Source organism: Scyliorhinus torazame, chromosome 4 (genome assembly GCF_047496885.1).
Source record: "Scyliorhinus torazame isolate Kashiwa2021f chromosome 4, sScyTor2.1, whole genome shotgun sequence".
NCBI lineage: Eukaryota > Metazoa > Chordata > Chondrichthyes > Carcharhiniformes > Scyliorhinidae > Scyliorhinus > Scyliorhinus torazame.
In genome coordinates, this window is record NC_092710.1 from 324,807,870 (window position 1) to 324,831,517 (window position 23,648).

At 49.4% G+C, this 23,648-nt stretch overlaps 1 protein-coding gene across 4 annotated transcripts in view; it reads right to left on the bottom strand.

Moving 5' to 3' along the window:
- daam2 (dishevelled associated activator of morphogenesis 2) overlaps positions 1–23,648 on the bottom strand; it is a 458,630-nt gene that overhangs the window by 69,086 nt on the left and 365,896 nt on the right. For all 4 annotated transcript variants that reach the window (XM_072500175.1, XM_072500172.1, XM_072500174.1 and 1 more), the window contains 6 exons: positions 23,280–23,386; positions 19,076–19,164; positions 15,946–16,114; positions 12,209–12,316; positions 9,640–9,700; positions 3,289–3,420 (listed from right to left, as the gene is read on the bottom strand). In XM_072500175.1, coding sequence (XP_072356276.1) covers positions 3,289–3,420; positions 9,640–9,700; positions 12,209–12,316; positions 15,946–16,114; positions 19,076–19,164; positions 23,280–23,386 — 666 coding nt within the window. The remainder of the gene's footprint in view (positions 1–3,288; positions 3,421–9,639; positions 9,701–12,208; positions 12,317–15,945; positions 16,115–19,075; positions 19,165–23,279; positions 23,387–23,648) is intronic.

Below are 23,648 nucleotides of genomic sequence, written 5' to 3' on the forward strand. Positions count from 1 at the left end.
CTTTAAGCTACAGGTTGTCACTCTGTATTTTCTCCTGAAGCTAAGACTATTCATCTTGGCCCTTCACTCCTGGTTTAGTGCTTGGCTTTAGTGAAAGCAAGCTGGGCTAATGTGGCAAACAGTGATACCTAAATGATGTTGGTCATGGCTCATTTGGTAATGATCTCACCTTGGAGTCAGAAGTTTGTGGGCTCAAATACTGCTCTAGAGATTTGAGCACAAGGTTAATCATAGATCATAGACTTTACAGTGCAGAAGGAGGCCATTCAGCCCATCGAGTCTGCACCAGCCCTTGGAAAGAGCACCTTACTCAAGCCCACGTATCTACCCTATCCCCGTAACCCCCACTTAACCTTTTTGGACACGAAGGGAAATTTAGCATAGCCAATCCACCTAACCCACACATCTTTGGACTGTGGGAGGAAACCGGAGCACCCGGAGGAAACCCACGCCGGCACGGGGAGAACGTGCAGACTCTGACAGACAGTGACCCAGCCAGGAATCGAACCTGGGACCCTGGAGCTGTGAAGCAACTGTGTTAACCACTATGCTACCGTGCTGCCCTAACACTCCAGTGCAGTTACCTCATATTTTCCTCAGGATGCGATCAGGAAGGTACATCGAAGCCTGCACCCTCTGGTGGAGTTTTCTTGTAGCCGCCCTTTGTACTGAGCAACCGGCATTGTGGGGAAACCGCAGCCAATGTGAGTAGAGTTAGGAAAGACAAGAGACAGGGATTGGGGAGTGATAGATTAATGTATTGGATTTCTGATCTTCTAGCATTGTTAAACCGACCACAATTTTGCCATCAGGTCCAGTATATCCCTCTGCTACTTTGTACCTGATGTCTCAAAGAGCCTCTTTTGCAACCATAGTTTTTGTCTTGTGTTCCTTAATAATCTCACATGTGGCATCTGCTGGATCCTGGACAATGCTGATTCGAATCTGCTGAGCATTTATTTCAGGTCTTAATGTGTGGCCAAAGCGTCACCTCTTGACGAGCAGTCGGCAGTTAAGCAGGCCCGATTTGACTCATATTTTCCACAAAAACAAGGTGGCCCAGCGGACTTAACAATTCAGCATTTAGGCAGGATCCAAACCAAACTAAACTGAACCAGACAGCGCTGGTGGGCCCTTGCAAAAAGTGCACACCACACAGTTTCTTGGAGTCATAACATTTGCAAAAATGTGTGTGGCACTTGCTGCGAATCGTGCTTACCGCCAGCCCATCTTGTGCTCATCTTTGTGCATTTCGTCCCCTCAATCACCTCAGTGCAGTCTAGTCATTGCCCATTCTAAGGGACCGTCCACAAAAAATATCCGACTTCAGTAGTTGGACAACCTCCCAAGACCCGCACATTGCTCAATATTAATAGGTTAGCTGTCCGTAAACAAAAACAACTTGCGCAACATTCATACACTTGTTGTTGCAATCCCCCCCAGTGCTTAAAAAAGACGGTTCTCTTCTTGGCCAAGAAACATTGTGGAAACACAGTACAAAATCAAAAAGATGGCAACCACAATCTCTGCGAGTTTTTTTTTAATTTTTAGATTAAAACAGGCTGGTTTGTCAGCCCATAAAAGCCTGCAGTGCACAGTGGGTGGCTGGCCAACAAATTGCGCTCACTTTAAGCAGTTTTATCTGAACATATGGTAGCATTTTATTTACGTTTTAGGAAGAGGAATGGCTCACTGTATTAAGTTTTTGCTGGCTGCTTTTTTTTTTTAGCTCAGGGGTATCCTCCCCTTCTCCTTCCACATCTACTATAAAACTTCGTACAAGCTCCTGCTAACATTTAACAAGGTCTGCCGGATTGTTTTTAAGAGACAGGCCCTTGAGGTAAAATGTACTCAAGCCGTTAGATCAGCTAATCCTTCAAGCCACTATAACTAAGACCCTTCCAACAAGGCAACAATGCTAATCACCCACATTGTTATCTCAACGTCTCAATGCCTAGATTCCTATTGAGAAACCCCAATATGAACTGTTTGGCTTCTAGAATACGATAGAAGGGGACCAAAATAAATCAATCAGTGGTTGCCACTAGAACTCCAAGTTTGTTTTTATCATTATCATAGAATTTACAGTGCAGAAGGAGGCCATTCGGCCCATCAAGTCTGCACCAGCTCTTGGAAAGAGCACCCTACCCAAGGTCAACACCTCCACCCTATCTCCGTAACCCCACCCAACATTAAGGCCAATTTTGGACACTAAGGGCAATTTATCATGGCCAATCCACCTAACCTGCACATCTTTGGACTATGGGAGGAAACCGGAGCACCCGGAGGAAACCCACGCACACACGGGGAGGATGTGCAGACTCCGCACAGACAGTGACCCAAGCCGGGATCGAACCTGGGACCCTGGCGCTGTGAAGCAATTGTGCTATCCACAATGCTACCGTGCTGCCCCAATTGTTCGATCAGGATATGTGGGCATCGCTGGCTAGGCCGGAATTTAATGTCCATCCCTAATTGTCCTTGAATTGAGTGGCTTACTGTGCAATATCAGAGCGTCAATCACGCTGCTGTGGGTCTGGAGTTACATGTAGGCCAGGCAAGGTAAGTATGCCAGATTTCCTTCCCTAAAGAACATTAGTGAATCAGATGGGGTTTTTTTTAACGACAATCGATTCATGGTCACCATGACCGAAACCAGCTTTCTGTTCCAGATTTAATTAATTGAATTTAAATTCCATCAGCTGCCGTGGTGGGATCTGAACCCTTGTCCCTAAAGAAACCCTAGCCTGTGTCTGTGGATTACTCGTCTGGTGACGTTACCGCTGCACCACCATCTTCCCCCTTTTAAAGAGAGAGTCCCATCGTCAGGAGACCCCCTTAACTGAGTGAGCAGGAGTCCAGTCGAAGAGAGAGACTTACCATCAACAATGCACAGATAACAGAGGGTCTGTGAAGGCTGGCTCGCTAGGTATGTTCAAGGCAGAGATAGACAGATTTTTAATCAGTAAGGAAATCAAGGGTTATGGGGTTAAGGCGGGAAAGTGGAGTTGAGGGTTATCACTTCAGATTGGTCATGATCTCACTGAATGGCGGAGCAGACTCGATGGGCCAAATGGCCTCCTTCTGCACTGTAGGAATACTATGGTTCTATGGCTATGGTCTTATGATGTACAACTGGAAATAGGTATAGGAGGTAAGTGTAGTCTGTGGGTGGAATAAATGTGGTCGAAGAGACGTTGAAAGGGAATATTTGCTTCTTCACCCTCCTTGTGGCAGTAAACAAAGGAAACGGGATGCTGGCTTTCATTGCCTGATGGTTTGCCTTACCTTATCTTTAGCTTCAGCTAAGAGATCCTCCATCTCTGAAAAGCTGAAGCTCGCGACTGTAATGAAGTCACTCATGACTGGCACAAACTTGTCCTCGTAGTCTTGTGTGTGGCGCTTCTGGTATTCCAGCTCCTGGAGGGAGGAGTGGGGGAGGGAGATGGGAACAAAACAAAGCAGTCAACTATCACTTCTTGGGACTCTTAATGACATGGGAGGTTTAATTGTCGAGTGTTTAAAAAAGAAGCATTTCAGCATCAGAACTCTTCTCTCTTCACTGAAGGAGGAGGCTCGCCAACAGAGCTCCTGTTAAATAATTACTAGAGCCCCATTAACGATGGCTGGCCTCTCCCCGCTGGAACCTCGACACTATAGGGCACTGTGTGAATGGAGTTGCCTCAAGCAGGACCCTTGTTACAGGGTCTCGCCATCGAGGCCTCAGTTGAAGAGTGGATTGATCCCCCCTCCCCGCTCGATCCATGCTCTGCCTGGACTTCCCCGCACTCATTTCCTCAATTAAATCAGGATGAGCACTGAGGCTGTGGCATCCAGTGCTAATTTGAATCTGCTGCCTATCAGTCTTTATCAGGCTAAGCGATCGGCGCGCCATGTCTGCACACTCCCCGCTCCATTCCCCCTGCAGCCACATCCTGTGTGCGCCCAGCCCATCTGCTTTGAGCTGATGGATTTGTAATGTAATTAGAGTTCGTTAGCAGGGTTAGATGTACATTGTTCTGTGTGCTGCCCCTGGCCTTGTGGACGACATGCTCTAATGTGGAGCGAGGCAAAGATAAACAATGGCTGGATTGAGGGATGTTTCGGACCAATTGTGGCCGATGTGAGGAGCTGAACACTGAACTGATTGGCAGACAGGAGATTGTCCAGTGACGGCAGTGGTTAGTTCAGGCTAATCCTTCTGGCCTGAATTTAGCACCTGCATCTTAATATCGATGGAGGAATGTTTAATATTGCACAGGGTTAAATTGAATTTTAGTCTGTGGTGAAAGTTTGTGAGAAGTGCTCTTGAAATATGTTTGAATTTTTAACTGGGAAGGTAGCCTGGCGGAGTGTCAACTCACCCTAGTTATTGGTTCAGGGTCCTACCGAATCAAGTGGCTTCTAAACGACCAGCTGATTTGAAAACAAAGGATCATACAGCAGAGAATGAGACCTTTCTGCCCACTGTATCCCTGCTAACTCTTTGAAAGAACTATCCAATCAGTCCCATACCCCCTACTCTTTCCCTACAGCTGTGCAATCATTTTGTTTTCAAATAACCATTGCTTTTTGCAAGTTACTGTTTCGACCAGCCTTTTGAGACAATCATAACGACTGGGGCGGCACAGTAGCACAGTGGTTAACACTGTTGCTTCACAGCACGAGGGACCCGGGTTAGTTCGCTGTGGAAAAACTGCAGCATTGGTGCAAATCACAACATGTGCAGTGAGTAATAATAATAATCTTTATTAGTGTCACAAGTAGACTTACATGAACACTGCAATGAAGTTACTGTGAAAAGCCCCTAGTCGCCACAGTCCGACGCCTGCTCAGGTACACAGAGGGAGAATTCAGAATGTCCAAATTACCTAACAAGCACGTCTTTCGAGACTTGTGGGAGAAAACCGGAGCACCCGGAGGAAACCCACGCAGACACGGGGAGAACGTGCAGATTCCGCACAGACAGTGACCCAAGACAGGAATTGAACCTGCGTCCCTGGCACTGTGAAGCAACAATGCTCACCACTGTGTTACCGTGCCGCCCATGAAGGTCACAGTGGATCCCAGACTTGGGTAAGTCAAGGGTATTGGGAAGGGACAGATTGGGCACCTTTGGGGGGGGGGGGGTGCTGAGGGGGATGGTGTGTGTGGTGTGTGTTTTGAAATACAGGCTGGGAGGACGGAAAGGGTTACAATCACCAGATGATGTGCATCTCCTGATGCACAAAAGACAGCACCCCCCACCCACCCACCCCCACTTCTTCCCACCCGTTTCAAAACTTTTTGATAGTACAGGCTGCCCACATCTGCCTGCCTACCCACACCAACCATGTTAAGCCAGGGCAGCATATATAATCCTGGGGTCAATTGTCTGTCAGCAAGTTGAACTGACCCGTGATCATTTATTTACATATGGCAGGTTCAGCACCGGCCAGTCACAGTCATTACAATAAAGGAGGCCATTTGGTCCATTGGGTCCATGCTGGTTTTCTGCCGAACTCCCAGTCGTTGCCACTCGATGCTTGAAAAGATTATTACCTACACCTCTTGACTAAAACCTTAAGCTGTGACCCCTAATCCTTGTACCATCAGCTGATGAGAACAGCTTTTCTTTGCCGACCTTATCTAAACCTGTCATAGCCTTGTACACCTCTGTTGAATACCCCCAGCCTCTCCAACCTAACATTGTAGCTAAAATCCTTCATCGCTGGAACCATCTGGAAAACTCCTCTGCATCCCCTCAAGGTCCTTCACATCCTTCCTAAAGTGCGGTGGCCAGAACTGGGCACTGTACTCTAGCTGTGGCCTAAAGTAAGAGGAGAGAGAGGGTGAAAAGGAGAAAGAGTATTAGGGACAGAGGGAGGGACAGATCGATAAATGCTACACCAGGCAATTATGGATTGATTACATCTTCGCAGGAACCCTGGGCGGGATTCTCCGAAATGGAGGCAGAGTGTTCGCACCGTCGTGAACGCCGTCGAGGTTCACGACGGCGCGAAACGGCCCCTATCCCGAACGATTCAGGGCCCGATAATGGGCTAGGAGCGGCACTGCGTCATTTATGTGCGCCAGGCCTTGGCGCCGCGTAAAGGCGGCGCTGCATACATGACGCAGCCGGCGCCGCATAACTGCCGTCACCCGCGCATGCGAGGGTTGGCCGGCGCCAACCCGTACATGTGTGGTTGCCGTCCTCTCCGAATCCGCCCCGCAAGAAGATGTCAGACGGATCTTGCGGGGCTGCGGAAAAAAGGAGGTCCTTTCGCAGGCCACACCCCATTTGAGGCCCCCCCCGGTGCAGGATCCCCCCTCCCCCCCGCGCGGGCCGCCCCCCCCCAGCATTCCCGCGCTGTTCCCGCCGGCAGCGACCAGGTGTTGTCGGCGCCGAGAGGAACTCGCCATTTTGGGCTGGCCGCTCGGCCCATCCGGGCCTGAGAATAGCAGGGGTGCTGGAGAATCGCCATTTTGGGTGTCTCGGGCGATTCTCCGGCCTGCGCCGCGCGGAACTCGACGGGGCCGCTCTCGCCGCTTGGGAGAATCGCGGGAGGGCGTCGGACCGGCGTCGCGGGAAGATTTGGCGACCCAGGCGATTCTCCCAACCGGCGCGGGAGCGGAGAATCGCGCCCCCTGTTTTCAGTGCAAACACAGTCAAGTTGAAGAAGGCAGGGTTCTACATACACACCCAGTAGTCAAGCTCGCACACTGAGCGCTGCACTCCTGTCCCCCACCACCAATGGAAATTTGAACCACTGGATACAACTGTTGGTGCCACAAGAGTGGCTGTTTCAAGTTGAAAAGCTCATCCTCGTCGGGACCCAGGTGGGCAGAGGAGGTGGATGGTGAAGACAAGTGCAAGAGGGGGAAGTCAGATACTTGGCAAAAAATAAAAGTTTGACAATCCAGTCTGTTTCTATGGCAGGGTTGCTGGCAGGTGCAGAGTTAAGCGCTGTGGGATGAGGTTACAGTGGGCACTGTGAGTTGGACCAAGTGGGCACGGGACAGATAACCTTGGCGGTGCCAATGGTGTCGGACCTCAGGGGCTCGCAGATGTCACCAACTGGAGTCCTTTTGAAATGCGAAGGTCTTCGGTAAAAGGTTAGGCCGAAGGCTTAATTCTCATTGCTCAAAGGGATAAAGGGGGAAAGGCAGGATCTGGGTATTGAACCTGATGATCAGCCGTGGTCATAATGAATGGCGGAGCAGGCTTGAAGGGCCGAATGGCCTCCTCCTGCTTCTATTTTCTATGTCCCTATTTCCACCACAGCCCTTCCCATCCTACCCCCCTCCTCCAAAAAGTAATTGGACTAGATCACACGCATATCCACATTCTTCTCTCTCACATTGCGATAAACCCTCTTCACAAACACTGATAGGGCATCAGGCATGTAAACAGGACACATTCCACACTGCTGACTGCAGCAGCTTCTAGATGCAAAAACAGATGCTTAGAGCTCCATGGTTTTAGACACAAGCTAAATAAATAGAACTCAAACTGCATACGAATTCAATCAGCTGTCATTTCCTCCCTGATGGATTTTGCAAAACCCGTGGGTATTTTGTTGCTGTCATTTCTTTTTCCCTTAAAAAGCCCTCTGCACCCTGTTCCCTAAAACAAAATGATCAAGATAGTAAACAGGTTCAAAAGGCACTCGAGACTGGGAATCAATCCAGAGCCCTCTGATCTAAAGTTAAAGGCTGTATTGTGGTGGGCTGTCGCGTTGTTGAGTCGAATACTATTTGTATAGTGTGAAACAAGCCTGTGACTGCAACAGCAGCAACTGTGTGTTTCCCTAGAGCTCCTCCCATGTTTGGAGATACCTCGAGGTGCATTAGGTTTAGGAGAAAAAGTTAGGGACAAGGAGAAAGGAGGTTTAAGCTACGGAACCAGGGTTAGAGATTTGAGTGAGTTTCTGCAGCTAGCAAGTGATGCACGATCAATTGCACAAAGATGAGAGTTGAATACAACTGAGGCTTTATTGCTCTGATGTGTGGCCTCCCACAGCAGCTGGCGAAATGGCTGCTGCACGGAGGACACACATATTTATACTCTGCCTACTGGGTGGAGCCAGCAGGCAGGGACTACCGTCGTACCTGTAGTACAGGTCCTACCGTACATCACCTAATATAGGTGCAACAGTAGTTTACCACAGGAAGGAAGGTGGAAAAATAGATGGAATCAGGGAGACCTTTGGGGCGGGCGGGAGTGGGGAGGAGGAACATCCCTTGTGCAGGAGGGGGTTGCTCATAGGCAGGGAGGACTGAGGCAGTAGGAGGCGATCGTTTCGGCAGAGAGGAGTGAAACCGTGGCCGGAATTCTCCAGCCGTTGGGCTTCTCTTTTCCCGCTGGCTTCAATGGGAAGTCCCATTGACGAGTGGCAGGGCTTTAGAGAATCCCACCACCAGCGAATGGCGCATCGTCCGGAACCACACAGCTGGGGGGGGGGGGCGGAGAATCCAATCCCACGAAAGCAAGGGTGAAAATGTCGACATCAACCCTTTTGCTGAGCAACGGGATGGTGGCCTTTGGACAGGTTGAGATACTGAAGAGAATGTGGGGTGAATGTGGGGCTCTGATGTATTGTAACCAAAGGATGGTTAAGCCAAGGACTCAATCTGTTGACCCTGGCAGTGATGAAGGCGTGGCCCAGGAACAGTTTTTGGCAGTGCCACAAGGAGTGAGACAGGGGTGGAGGCAGGTGATGTTGCTGAGTTAGTGCTCAGCCCAGGATCCACACGTGCCCACTCAGCAGACTGTGGAGACAGCTTTGGCGACTGATGGGGGTCAAGGTTAGAGGTTCGCAGCTGCTAATGTCAGGTGAAGGGGAAGGTTTTCGCTTTGGCGATGTTAAACTGGAGGGGAACTTTGAGTCATCTGGGATAGGTTAATGGAGGGAGCAGAAGTGAAAGGTTGGCTGCCAACAAACATGTAGAATTCAATCCCGCGCTTGAGGAGCAATTATGCCCAAGGGCTGGCGAGAAAATCATGGAAGGTAGGGGATCAGGAATATTCTCAAAACAAATCATTTTACATTTTTACTTTTATTTCACATAGGTCCACCCCTCAGAACTAAATAAAGGAGATGTTCGGTGGTCCGTATCGAGCCAAGGTCTTATTGAATGGTGGAGGGTGCTCGAGTGGCTGGAAGGCCTACTCCAGCTACGAATTCTTAGATTATCTTCAGCTGACCACAAGGAGACGCAAGACAGCAAGCTGAGTCAATTTTCTCCAATCTTCCCGCTACCCCACCCCACCCACCGAAGTGAGAAGGGAAGGCTTGGACAAGGCACCTGAGGATGATTAAGAGTTTAAAAATAAAAACGTGAGAGGAACCTGGTAAAGCAAAGCCTTTTCCCCTCTGCCATGCATGTTGGCACACGAGGGGCATTCCCTCACCGCCCAATATTTCATCTCTTGTGCTTATCTATGTAATACTGAGTGACTGGCTCTAGATTTTAGTGGCGTTCTCCTGATCTCAGAGAGAGGGATTAGAGTAATCCATGGAAAAGTGGCATAAATGGGTGAAAATTCCTGCCATTTCTGTCTGCTTCCACCTTCCCTCTGGGCATACGGTTGGAGATTACAGCGGAAGTCCAGGATTACTATCCTCACTCAGTCATTTCTGGGTAGGCCATACTTACCGACTCCAAAGCCTTCAGTCCATTCTTCAGATTCTTTATTTCTTTGTCCAGTTCTGCCAGGCTGTTTTGAAATAAACACATTTTTCCTTAATTAATCTCAGAAGAAAGAAATTCAAAATTCTCAACTCTGCATTGCTAACATTTCCAAATATTCGACCAAACCTCAACATTCCTCGGTACATTTTGACACTTTTCCCACAGAAGAAGTTTGTCTTCAGGAGTTAGCCGGTCAAACAACCAAAAAGAGACCCCCTCAAGCCACGCTACGTCGTGAGGTTTGCCCTTCCTCCATCTTGGTGATGCGGATTGAGGGGGGGGTTGAGTACTGGCTAGGTCACCAAGGGAAACTCGCCTGCTCTTCTTCCAAATAGGAACATGGGAACTTTTCTATCCACCTGGGAGGACAGCCTGTTCACCAAAAGGTCTGGAAAAACAGGGGGCATGATTCTCCAATAATGGGGCTATGTCCCCATGGCAGCCTCAAAACGCCCCGTTGGACATGGTGGACTCGGACCGTGAAGTGGCACCAAAAGTTTAGGCCCCTGTGATCCCGCACGCCCGTGGATCGGTGCCGCCCGATCGCCCCCCTGGCCGTCCAGAAGCCCCGCATACCCCGGTGAAGGATCTCCCCCGCACCAGGGCGGCCGTTCCCGACAGGCAAAACGTGGTTAGAACCTGTTGTGTAGGGGGCCTCTGTCAATCGCCTCCTACCCGCGTCGCGTAGACCGCTAGTGCACGATTCACGGGGATTCTCGAGAATCGCGGGAGCGGCGTCGGACTGGATTTCGTCATTGACGCCCATTCCCCGCGCCCACGCCGATCGCGATTTTGGCACGTAGGCTTGGAGAATCCAGCCCAGGATCACAGACAAGCACAAGACTCTCCCCCTCCACCACCTCAGATCCCCACTAAAACGCCATCTTTGATTCAAGGAGTGGGACTTCAACCCATAACTGCCTGACCCGGCACCGTAAGTGAACGATTAACCTTTCAACTCACACCCTCTGTACCTGCTTTTCCTCTCCCACCCACAACATCTCCCCACATGGGAATGCCAATTTGGTTTCAAGCAGCTCTCAGATCATGGAAAACTCTGTACTGAGGTTTTTTATGGGGGTGGGGATTTATTTTTGTCAGGGGGCATCACTAGTAAGGGCTGTTGTCCATTCCTCATTGATCTTAAACTGGGGGGGGTGTAGGCAGTTAAGAATCAACCTGGTGTCAGGGTTCCTTTCCCTGAAGGGCAGGAGTGAACCAGATCGTTTTTTTTTAATGACGACTTATAGTCACCTGGTTGTAATTACCGAGACTAGCTTTAGATTCCAGATTTTCCTCAGTTGAATTTAAATTGCTGTAGTGTGGTGTAAACTCATATGCCCAGGGCATTCGCTTGGGCCTCTGTCTTACTAGTTCAATGGCATTACCACCATCTCTCCACAGATGTGCTGCAAGAGACTAAAATTTGCTTTTTAAATTCTGGAATTACAGAGCAGATCTGGTAATATCTGATAAAAAATAATGAAGTAGATTTGACTTTGGACATAATGCAAAACACAAACCATTGGATCAGCCACCTGGAATACATTTGCCCTGAAGTTAACAGAAATTAAACTTGAGAGGGATGTGTAACAAACAGCTGGGCTGATAACCCCCTGTTTGACATGATTGTCCAAAGTCAAAACTACTGCTGAAGCATCTGTAAGGGAAATATTTAACGCCTGTATTCTTTCCAAAATACTGAAGGACCTGCTGTGTAGCTAAAACCCAATCTTCACAATTGACATTAAGGCTTTAATGCAAAGGCCCCAGGAGGTTTTATACCTAGCAGGCAGAGACAGATGTTTTTTTAAAAAATCTTTATTAGTGTCACAAGTAGGCTTACATTAACACTGCAACGAAGTTACTGTGAAATTACCCAGTCGCCACATTCCGGCGCCTGTTCGGGTGCACTGAGGGAGAATTCAGAATGTCCAAATTACCTAACAAGCCCATCTTTCGGGACTTGTGGGAGGAAACCAGAGCTCCCGGAGGAAACCCACGCAGACACGGGGAGAAGGTGCAGACTCCGCACAGACAGTGTCCCAAGCTGGGTATCGAATGTGGGACCCTGGAGCTGTGAGGCAACTGTGCTAACCACTGCGCTACCGTGCCACCCATTGATTAACTGAAGTTTGTGCATGTACTCATGGTAATTCAAGTTCCATCAGTGTCGATATCAAGCACTGCCAGCCATGTGTAGCACCATCAGATGTTGGGCCTCTGTCTTACCAGTTTAATGGCTTCCCTCCATTCCGTCCCCATCCCCGCCACCCCCCCTCCATCTCAGAAAAACAACTCCTCTCCAGCACTCAGGCGGTATTTCTGTTCCACCTTGCAGCATGTCACCAATGTGTCCGGCCTGAGCAAACGTGCCAGTTTTATCGCAAATCAGTCTGGAATTATGGACAGATTCACGCCGTCAGCTCGCGCTCAACAGGTTCACACTGCCCAAACTCACACGGTATCAGGTGGTGGAGAGAAGCAGAAAACAAAGAGGTCGGAGGTTGTCCGGCTTTACGCCGTTACTTACTTGACTTTAGCTGCGTCTGGTACGTGAAGTAAGTCCAACTGAATGGTGAGGATCTCTGGGTAGTTCTTTTCGAAGATCATGATCAGATAGTGCAGCAGTGTGATATTCCTGGAATTGAGACACAAATGTACCATAAGAATTCTGGCAAGAGTGGAGGCTGGTGTCGAGAGTTCAATGACTTCTCCACTCAAAAGTGTTCAAGGATATTATTTTTTTCCCACAACTTTGGCAACAATTTACATACATAGCATGGGTGAACTCAGGCAGGAGGTAGAGAAGAAGATAAGAGGAAGTAAACAAATGGCAAATGGGTTGGCCAGCAAGACAGGTCTGGATTCTCAGGCAGAAGGAGAAGGTTCCCTGTTTAGACAAAATGGCCAGGATCTGGAAGTCCCGCTCCTGAACACAGCACCCACCGTTTGCACAGTGGGACGTGCGGTGGTGGATGGTTGGAGGTGGGGGGGTTGAGAGAGAACACGGACGGGATGCATTTTGCACGTCCCCATGGTTCACGGAGGAAAGTGCACATGTTAAAGTGAAGCTGCCTGCAGTCTGGTCCAATTTTCACGAGTGAGGTGTCCAAAATACAACTTTTGCACTTTAGATCTATCAAGAAGTTCTAAAGTTAGCAGAGTTCTTTGCAGAGATAGGGTACCCTTTTAGATATGGTCCTGGGATACATTTGGGACAGGTGCCCTTTCGGAGAGGTGAGGTGCCCTTTGGGAGAGTTCAAGCTCCTTTTGAGGTTATTAAATTAGACTTGAATGTGCGTAAAAAGTTGATAAACTTGAAACTGTTGAGATAATTAGAACGATTAAGGGACTGTCAAGGGAGCTGTTAGGTAGCTGTCAAGGCATTTGAATCTCCTGCCCTATTAAATATTCGAAAACACTGCAGTGAGGTGGCTGTCAGTTCAATTTGATTGACAGCTCTGAATGCTTCTAAAGTCTTTGAAGTGGGGCTATGAATGTAGATGCCTGTTCTTATAAGGAATTAGGAGGTTGAAGGAATTTAAATGTCACAAATGGGGGCCAGGAAGTGGCACGTGTTGGCATCGATGGGGCATGGGGAGTGTATGGGATGTGAGGTGGTCAGGACTGTTCTTTGTTTTATTGTTTTTTGGCAGCTGGGACACAGGGTCGGATCACTGAGGCCCACCTTTCACCCAGCCCACACCTGGCAGCCTCTGTACTTCCTCCAGATTGGTTCTGGGGTCAACGGGCATGACTCCAGTTCACACCCACACTCTGCAGAACTAAAATCGGATCTTCCGGGGCTCCTTCTCCCAGGTCAGGTTTGCACAGCTGGGAATTTTCCCACCAGTTCACGGCGGACCCTGGAGTGGGAATTCAGGACACCGTCTTTCAGGAGGCTTTTGAAGATTTGAGCGAAAGGTGACATTGCAAAGAGGTTTTGCAAGTAAATTGCAGAGCGCAGAGGCGGACTAACAATGAACCAGACACCGCTACAGCGTGGGGTCCCTGCCAATGGGGGGGGCTAGGGGGGCAGGGGGGGAGGGCATGCTGAGAGGTGGCTGTGTGTGCACCCAAAAGTGTAAGTCCACCTCTGCTGTGAAGCCTTCAGCAAGGCGATGAGGAGGCACAGGCCAATGGCTGTCGAGAGGAGCAGCGGGGCGACTCGACCTCCAGGCCAGAACTGAGGAGGCCAGGCGGGTAACCAACCAAACAAAATAGAAACCACCAGGCCAGATTTCCAGCAGTAGCAGCCAGGAGCATACGGAGTCATCAAGAGTCGAGGCCTGGCTATCCAAGCGAGAGGCACAGGGTGAGCAGAGCAGACGTCAGGAGGCCAGGCAAGCGCAGGCACTGTGTCTCAGGGAGTCAGGGAGCAGCAGCCAGCAGAGGCCGGGCAACTCGACCAGAGCCAGAGGCCAGCCAGGCAGAGCTGAGTGAGAGGGCTGGACAGGACAGCAACCCGACTGGGCAGCGAGGGTGAAATCTTGGGTTTCTATGCCTTGCTTTTTGTGAGTTGAGGAAGGGTGGGGTCAGGAGGGCATTGACGTCATTCAGGGTTGGGCTCGACATCATTGTGGGCGGGCACGGCATCTTTGGAGCTGGGCATGACGCCATTGGGACGGGCACTGCGTCATTGGGACGGGGCACTGTGCCATTGGGGTGAGGCGTGACTCCACTGGGGTTTGGTGCGGCCCCATCGGGTGGGATCATGATGCCATTGGGATGGGGCTTGATATGATTGGGGCGGAGCATGATGTAATCGGAGGGTAAGGTATGATGTCACCAGGGGTGGGATGTGACATCACCAGGGGGAGGGGCATGATGTGGAGCCCCCAAAGTGTCAGTCCGCCTCTGGCAGAGTCAAATGGTAAACTTTAAAAGGTTTGTCACTGACGGTGAGGTGCACAGGGCTAATCAGAGCTCTTACGCTGCCTTCAATGCAATAATGGACACAAAGCCCACTCAGTTACAGATATGTGCAAAGGAATTGATATTGAGGCAAACACAGTCACAACCCCAACGATTTGCATTTATACAACATTTTGAATGTTATGAAACATTTACTTTGCAGAGACTCAGAGGGAAAGAGATACCGTGACATGAAGGGAGGCCGATTTGGGTGCTAATCACAAATCCAAGTCAAAGGGAAAGATTTTGAACAGGCTTTTAGTAGGGAGAGCGGTAACAAGACAGAAAGTTTTATGATCGGCGTTGCAGCTCTGCAACCAAAAGCAATGTAGAAAGGAGAGTGATGCACTGAAGGCCAGGGTCAGAAGGATGGAGCAACTCAAGCTCGAATGAGATTGCAAAGGTAGGGAGAGGTGAGGTTGCCAACTCTGCTTGGACATCTTCCTGAAGTCTCCAAAACCTCAATCAGTCAGGGAGCCTTTCCTTTCCATATGTTTCCATCTAATACATGAAAAGATATAAAGTAAATGGTAAAACCGCAATTGTTTTAATGACTTCTGTGATTTTATTTTCAGTTGGGAGGTGAGTTTTTTTAATTTCTGGAGACTCCAGGTCAATCCTGGAGAATTGGCAACACGGGAGCAGACATGTTCTTGTGACATGGCTGTACGTAATGCAAACATAGATTCTGCTCCCTCTCCTCACAGGAGGAAATGGCCTACACGACTGATATTTGGCCTCAGACATGGGAGCTATAAGGAGAGGCGACCAAATTTGTCTGTGCTGGAGAAGAGCAAACTAAGGGATGACCTTTTTGAGGTGTTCAACTCCCCTCAGGTCTCCGACAAGTTGAACTTTGTCTACGGCTCCAAGAACGAAGGTTTGGGATGAAGCTCAGAAGAGGTAAGACAATTAGACGGATTAAACAGAAGGCCGTGAATGTTCGGTATGGAGAGGGTGTTGCCGGAAGACTACATCAGTCTCTTGATAGGGGGAGATGTAAGTATGTTTAGACAATAAAATGAATGCTTTTCACCTCATATAGTCATTAATAATAATAATCGCTTATTGTCACAAGTGGGCTTCAAGGAAGTTCCTGTGAAAGGCCCCTAGTTGCCACATTCCGGCACCCGTTCGGGGAGGCCGGTACGGAAATTGAACCCGCGCTGCTGGCCTTGTTCTGCATATCAAGCCAGCTGTTTAGCCCACTGTGCTAAACCAGCCCCTAACCAGCCCCATTATGATAGCGAACTCTGAGTAAAAAGGTATTGCCCGAATTCCCTATTGCATATTCTATTTCCGATCACGGAACCAAATGGATCAAACTGCTTCTTTCTGCCATTTCTCTCATACCTGTCGATGCTCGATTTTGTGTCTCCAATCTTGTTGAGGCTGGAAATTCTGAAGCCAAAAGCATTGCCCCTCTGGCCTTTGTTCATGTAGTTCCCAAAGGCAAGGACCACCTCGAGGAGCTGCTTCAGCCTCTTGCTTCGACAGAGCTCTTTGGATGCCAGAAGGATCACTGCAAGGCGGTGGGGTTGGAGAGGGAGAAGGAGAGATAATAAACAAGACAGCAGTCACCTCTTTCAAACAAAATACTTTTGTTTGTGGTTTCCAAGAAACCTTTGGACTGTGACCAAATCACTGATCCAGTACCTGGACCTGCCACTGCTTGGGTGGCAGGAAGTAGGTCTGTGAATGGAATTCAAATTGCCCCTGTATGTAGCCATTGAGCTCCTCTGTCTCACCAGCGAAGAGATCCATGTGACAACCTTCCATAGGAAGATTAGGAACAACCATCCAGCAACCCCCAGGCCTGTTCTGCCATCCAATGAAACAAGGCTGCTCGGTGTCTGAACTCTTCACCTGCCTTTGGCCCATATTCTCTAATACTCATATCTCACAACATAGCGGTGTGGCAATTGCTCCCAAAGGGCAGAATGGATTCAGGGGATAGAATCACAGTGGCAGCTACTGAGGTGGTTCCTAGCTGTTCATTATGGGAATAACGTTAGCCAGAAGTGCATTATGTGGCAGCAGACACCGTTAGGAATAACTCAGTGCCTTGATTCCCAGGTTCGATTCCCATCTGGGTCACTGTCTGTGCGGAGTCTGCATGCCCTCCCCGTGTGTGCGTGGGTTTCCTCCGGGTGCTCCGGTTTCCTCCCACAGTCCAAAGATGTGCAGGTTAGGTGGATTGGCCGTGATAAATTGCCCTTAGTGTCCAAAATTGCCCTCAGTGTTAGAACAGTACAGCACAGAACAGGCCCTTCGGCCCTCGATGTTGTGCAGAGCTTTGTCCGAAACCAAGATCAAGCTATCCCACTCCCTGTCATTCTGGTGTGCTCCATGTGCCTATCCAATAACCGCTTGAAAGTTCCTAAAGTGTTCGACTCCGGGGTGGGGTTACTGGGTTATGGGGAATGGGTGGAGGTGTTGACCTTGGGTAGGGTGCTCTTTCCAAGAACCGGTGCAGATGCGATGGGCCAAATGGCCTCCTTCTGCTGTAAATTCTATGATAATCTATGATTGATCAACACAACATAATGGGCAAACACGAGTATTGGTTGGCTGAACAAAGAGGAGTGGATTAAATAGCAGATGAAGGATGTCATAAAGCATAGATCTTCATCACCAGGATCCATGATTACCCTCCAGCGGTTGGAAATATAATCACGGCTGACACCCCAGAACAAGATGTGGAGTTGCCGGCATTGGACTGGGGTGGGCACAGTAAGAAGTCTTACAACACCAGGTTAAAGTCCAACAGGGTTTGTTTCGAATCACTAGCTTTCGGACCTGAGGAAGGAGCAGTGCTCCGAAAGCTAGTGATTCGAAACAAACATGTTGGACTTTAAACCTGGTGTTGTTAGACTTCTTACTGTACTCCAGAACAACACTCGGGGAGCGCTGCACTGTTGGTGACATTGTCTTTCATATGGACTGAAGTCCTGTTATCGTGGGCTATCAGAGGTCTAATGGGGCAATTTGAAGGATGTTCCTCTGATTCGCTGGACAACATTTCTCTTTCAACCAACATCACCAATCATGGACTGACTGTTTTTGACCTCTTTTGGTTTTTACTGTGTGATGTCCTATGGTTGAACCTTATTGTAAGGGTGTTGGAGAGTCCGAGAATGTTGATATCACAACCTGAGCGGCCAACGCAGGTCGAAGCATGGACTCACCAAGCTCTGAGTGAGCAGTTGTTCCGTAGGATGTGTTTTAAATATTGAAAACATCCTCATAGAATCCCTACAGTGTAGAGGCAGACCATTCGGCCCATCGAGTCTGCACTAAACCTCCGGAAAAGTCCCCTATCTAGGCCCAATTCCTCGCCCCATCCCTATAATCTCACCTAATCTTTGGGAAATAAGGGGTAATTTAGCATGGTCGATCCACCTAACTTGCACATCTTTGGACTGTGGGAGGAAACCGGAGCACCCGGAGGAAACCCACACAGACACAGGGACAAAGTGCAAACTCCACACAGTCACCCAAGGCCGGAATTGAACCCGGTCCCTGGTGCTGAGAGGCAGCAGTGCTAAACACTGTGCCACCGTGCCGTCCACACCTTACTCCTGTCTTGCTGCTTTATATTGATTTCAGTAGCAATGATAACTATAGGATGATACGTATTTATTACTTGAACAATTAAAAGCTATCAAGGTCCTGCTCCCTCTGCCCCACCGCCTTGTCCAATCTCTGAAATTCCCTACTTAAATCTCCTCTTCCCTCCTATGAACATACGTCCTAGGTGCACTTCTTTCAATGTTCCCTTCAGGTATTTATCCATAGTTCTGAAAGTTTTTGAAAATAAATTTAGAGTACCCGATTCAGTTTTTCCAATGAAGAGGCAATTTAGCGTGGCCAATCCACCTACCCTGCACATCAGCGGGTTGGGGGGAACGAAACCTAAGCAAACACGGGGTGAATGTGCAAACTCCACACGGACAGTGACCCAGAGCCGGGATCGAACCTGGGACCTCTGTGCCGTGAGGCAGCAGGGCTAACCCACTGTGCCACCGTGCTGACCTTTGTCTTGAATTTATAGGCCCCATCCATGGAGATATGCGCAAAAAGTCAAATTGGCTTCTGGACATGTCCGAGTCAATGTGAGGAACCAACAGTGGGAAAATCACGTGAAGATTTTTACGTGAAGAATTTCTAGCGGCAGATTCAGCTGTATTGACTCTCCTGACTAGTACGTTAACTATTTCTCCCTAATCCACCCACCAGTCCCCAGATGCCGAAAACTAGGACGCAGCCCCTTTAAATGGCAGAATGCAGAGCATCCATCCAATGATTTAGTACTTGTTAAAAATGTGTCTGCACTGGTTCGACACTTGAGAAAAACAAACGACAAGTGAAGCAACGCAGTTTCTCAAACCCACGGCAAGAGGCCAGATAAATGTTATTCCAGAAAATAAAAATGTTTTAATGTGCACATATTTGTCCAATCCAACCTCTTTGATGGCCTTACCTTCGATCTTCGGCTTTGCTTCTGCGAGTCGCTCGGCAAACTTCTTCTTGAAGAATAAAGCCTGCAGGCGCTGTTGGTAATGGTCGATTCTGCGGGATTAATGGACAGAATTTAGATCCAGCGACTGGTTGAATTCCAGTTCAGGAACGTCAGCGAGAGCGAGTGACGTTCTCCTCCGGGCGCTGAGTGTAACAGGATTGGAAAACTGGTCTGTCGACAGTGGGTTTATGAATCCACTGAATATCGCACACAAGAGGAAATCTTTGCCTGAGATCTCGCCTGCTTCCCTGATCACTCTACAGGCTGTGTTCACCACCTTCAAACCTCAGTTGTCCTTGCTAGATTCTCCCACATCACCCTGCATCACCCGCTGCCAGTTTGGAGGTGGTTCACACCCATTTGTTTGTTCTTCTGATGCCCTTAACACAACACAACGGTATCCTGCAGCACTGTATGTTTCCTGTTCTCAGGCCATCGAGCCATTTAACAGTTTGGGTGCATTTGACCTGCCTGTGCTCATCCACCCCCAGAGGCTGTTTAGCACAGGGCTAAATCGCTGGCTTTGAAAGCAGACCAAGGCAGGCCAACAGCACGGTTCAATTCCCGTAACAGCCTCCCCGAACAGGCACCGGAATGTGGCGACTAGGGGCTTTTCACAGTAACTTCATTTGAAGCCTACTTGTGACAATAAGCGATTTTCATTCATTTCATTTTTCATTCTATTGGTGAGGTCTGCAATGGGACTGGTCTATCTCTACTTTCTGCTCAAATTGGAAAATAAACCTATCTTAAAAAGAAAAGCAAGACTTGGATATATGTAGCACTTTGCATGACTGTCAACTTTTCTTCAGTAAACTACATATTATTTTGTCATTTCTTTTCTGTATTTTCTTATTTCAAAAGTTGAATATTTTGAAAGAAAATGTTGACCGATCCTACTGTGCGTTCATTGCACTGAGCAGCATCTCCTTTTAACTTGCATAAACCATAGAATCCCTGCAGTGCAGAAGGTGGCCATTCAGTCCATCGAGTCTGCACCTACCCTCTGAAAGAGAACCCTACCTAGGTGGGCAGCACGGTAGCATTGTGGATAGCACAATTGCTTCACAGCTCCAGGGTCCCAGGTTCGATTCCGGCTTGGGTCACTGTCTGTGCGGAGTCTGCACGTCCTCCCCGTGTCTGCGTGGGTTTCCTCCGGGTGCTCCGGTTTCCTCCCACAGTCCAAAGATGTGCAGGTTAGGTGGATTGGCCATGATAAATTGCCCTTAGTGTCCAAAATTGCCCTTAGTGTTGAGCGGGGTTACTGGGGCATGGCGATAGGGTGGAGGTGTTGACCTTGGGAAGGGTGCTCTTTCCAAGAGCCGGTGCAGACTCGATGGGCCGAATGGCCTCCTTCTGCACTGTAAATTCTATGATAATCTATTATAGGCCCACTCCCCTTCCCTATCCCTGTAATCCCACCTAACCTGCACATCTTTTGCACTGAGGAGCAGGAAGGGTTTGGGAGCTTTGGGCAGTGGGTTGATGCTTGTGCCTTGGATACAGCTGGGCACAGATTTTCCGTGGTCACCCCAATTTCCCAAATTTTCTTATGCCATAATTTTCCCAGCGGAACGTAGGAACTTGGGTAGCTCCTTGGGCCTGTCACTCCAGGAGATCACGACTTATCTAAAATTCCATCTGCCATCTTGGTACCGTAACCTTTACTGAACAAAAATCTAAACCTGCTTTAGAACTTTCAGTTGGCTCCTAGGCTCAGCCGCATTTTCTTTGTTGGGGCAGAGAGCAACGTTCCACGTTTCCACGACCAGTCGTGGGTTTTTTGTTAATCATTTGTGGGATGTAGGCATCGCTGGCTGGGCCAGCCTTTATTACCCATCTCTAATTGCCCTTCAACTGAGTATCATGTTCAGCATTTCAGAGGGGCTTTTAAGAGTCATCTGCTTTACTGTGGATCTGGAGTCACTTGTAGACCAGGTAAAGATGGCAGAATTCCTTCCCCAAAGGGCATTGGTGAACCAGGTGGGTTTTTATGACAACCAATATTGGCTGTGGTGGGATTTGAACCCAGGTCCAAAGATCATTGACTTGGGTGTCTGGATTACTTGTCCAGTGACAATACCATTATACCACTGCCTCCCCTTGTGTGAAGACGTGCTTCCTGACTTCACCACTGAATGGACTAGCCATAATTTTAAGATTATGCCCCTTGTTCTGACTCCCTCACCAGGGGCGGGATTCTCTGAAAATGGGGCTATGTCCCCACTCCGGCGGGAAAACCGGCGTCAACGGCCCCCCAAGGTGAGGAATTCTCACCTTTCTAGGGGGCTAGGTGGACGCCGGAGGGCTTGGTGCCGTTCCAGCCGGCGCCAAAGGGCCGGCGCAACTTCGCGCATGTGGGGACCGGCCGGCGTATTTCTGCGCATACGCGGGGGTTCTCTTCTCCGCGCCGGCCCCCGGGCAATATGGCGGAGCCCTACAAGGGCCCGGCACGGAGGGAAGAAGGCCCCCCCACGGAACAAGCCCACCCGCAGATCGGTAGGCCCCAGTCCACCGGGGGGGCCCCCCCAGGGTCGGATTCCCCCCCCCCCCCCCCTCCTCCCCCCTCCCCGAGGACCGCACCTGCACACTCACCTGCCAGGTCCCGCCGTGCGTGAGGTGAGTAATTCACGCTGGCGGGACTGGCCAAAAATGGATGGCTGCTCGGCCCATCGGGGCCCGGCGAATCACCGGGTGAGCCGCTGTCAACGGCCCCCGACTGGCGTGGCGGGAATCCCGCCACTTCCCGAAAAACGGCGCCGGAGAATACGGCAGCCGGCGCCGGGGCGGGATTCATGCCTTCCCTCGGGGATTCTCCGACCCAGCGGGGGGGGGGTCGGAGAATCCCGGCCCAGGTGTAATAGTTTCTCTCTATATCTGCCCCACCAATTCTTCAATCATCTTAAACGCTTCAAGTAAATCATACTTAATCTTTGATACGAAAGAGGCGACAAGCCTAGTCTACACAGCCTATCCTCATAATTTAGACCTTTTAGCCCTCGTATCATCCCCTTGTACTTTGCGCTCAGGCAGGTGAATAAACACTGGGGGAATTTCATCAATTAGTGCATGAGCAGTGGGACCGCAGCCTGGGAATTCTTAATTCGTCGACAGCGCATACATGAGATTGGAAGAAGACAGAAATTAAAGGAAGTTAAAAGAGACAAAAATATAACTTAAAAAGAAAAGTATAGATGGGACATACGCAAAGACCATTACCTGAACTTCTCCAGCAATAAAGAAACTTGGACTAAGAATTAAACTTTTTGCCCATTTAGCCAAGCTGGCTCCTTCCCTCATACCATCTGCCTGATTGCATTTGACCTGTTTAATGTCCTAAGAGGGCATTCTCAGATTCCCAAAGGTCATCAAGCCAAAGTTGTCCATTGTAATGAGGAGGATTTTCCAGATGCCGGGTTTTTCCTCCCTTTACTCGAAGAGAGCTATAGGGATGATCCCCACTGATCCCAATTGCCCGACATCCATTGAACGCTCCATGGGGGCTAATTGATTCGTTGCTGTAGTCCTAGCAGTGGCAGGTTTGAGCAGTGGCCATTGCTGGGATAATAGGCAGTCCCTGAAGAAGAGGAGATTATGGATGCCAGAATTCAGATAAACCCGAAATATCGGTGGGGTCTGGTTGGCAGACAGTAGACGTGATGGGCCAAATGGCCTATTTCTGCCTCTGTGACATTATGGGATGGGTGGGGAGCCGGTTTGAGAGGCTGGGGTTGGGGGGGAGGTAGGCTTGAAGTGGGGTTATGGCTCTGCGGTAGGTGCATCCCAAAGGCACAGGGATCCCCAAAGGAAATTGCCTACTCCCCCTTGCCCCATACAAACCCGAGTGGTAAAAGCTACAATTCTGCCCACTTGCCGGTAACATAGCGGAAGGGGTGGGATCATTAATTGGCCACATAAGGCCCTCAAATGACCAGAGGGAGATTGGGTTGCCCAATAACCTACTGCAACACCCCCCCCCCCCCTGTAAAATGGGAAACAGGTTGGGTAAGTGGCACGTAGGCCAGGTGCTGCATTTTATGGACTGTAATATTTCACAAGTCTCCATTGCCCAGCGCTCGGCCTGTAGCTCACTACAGCGCTTGAAGGCCACGCAGCACCGCAACACCCAGGATTGATGTTATCCTCTTGACCTGTATTGACAAACCTGCTCATCTCATAGAGGAAGCGGTCTGCCCTCGCCATGCGGTCAATCTCATGCTTGTGCTCCTCCAGAAGGTCGATATCACTCTTCTCGGGGACGAACTTGAGGAGCTGCGGAGGAAGGCATTACAGCGATTAAGTTCAAGGGCCAAAGGACAACAGCTGAAGCATGACATGCTCCTTGACCTCCTGAATTCCATCAGGGGAGCGGAAGCAAAATAATCGATCCCAGGAGCCAGCTGACTGCAGTTCCATTCATCAGAGGTTAAAGTTGGGCTGAAGCAGACAAACGCAACCTAATGAGTAGCCCTGTCCTGAGGGTGACGCGAAGCTTACTCCCTGCGACTGATATCAAATATTGGTCCCATTTGTA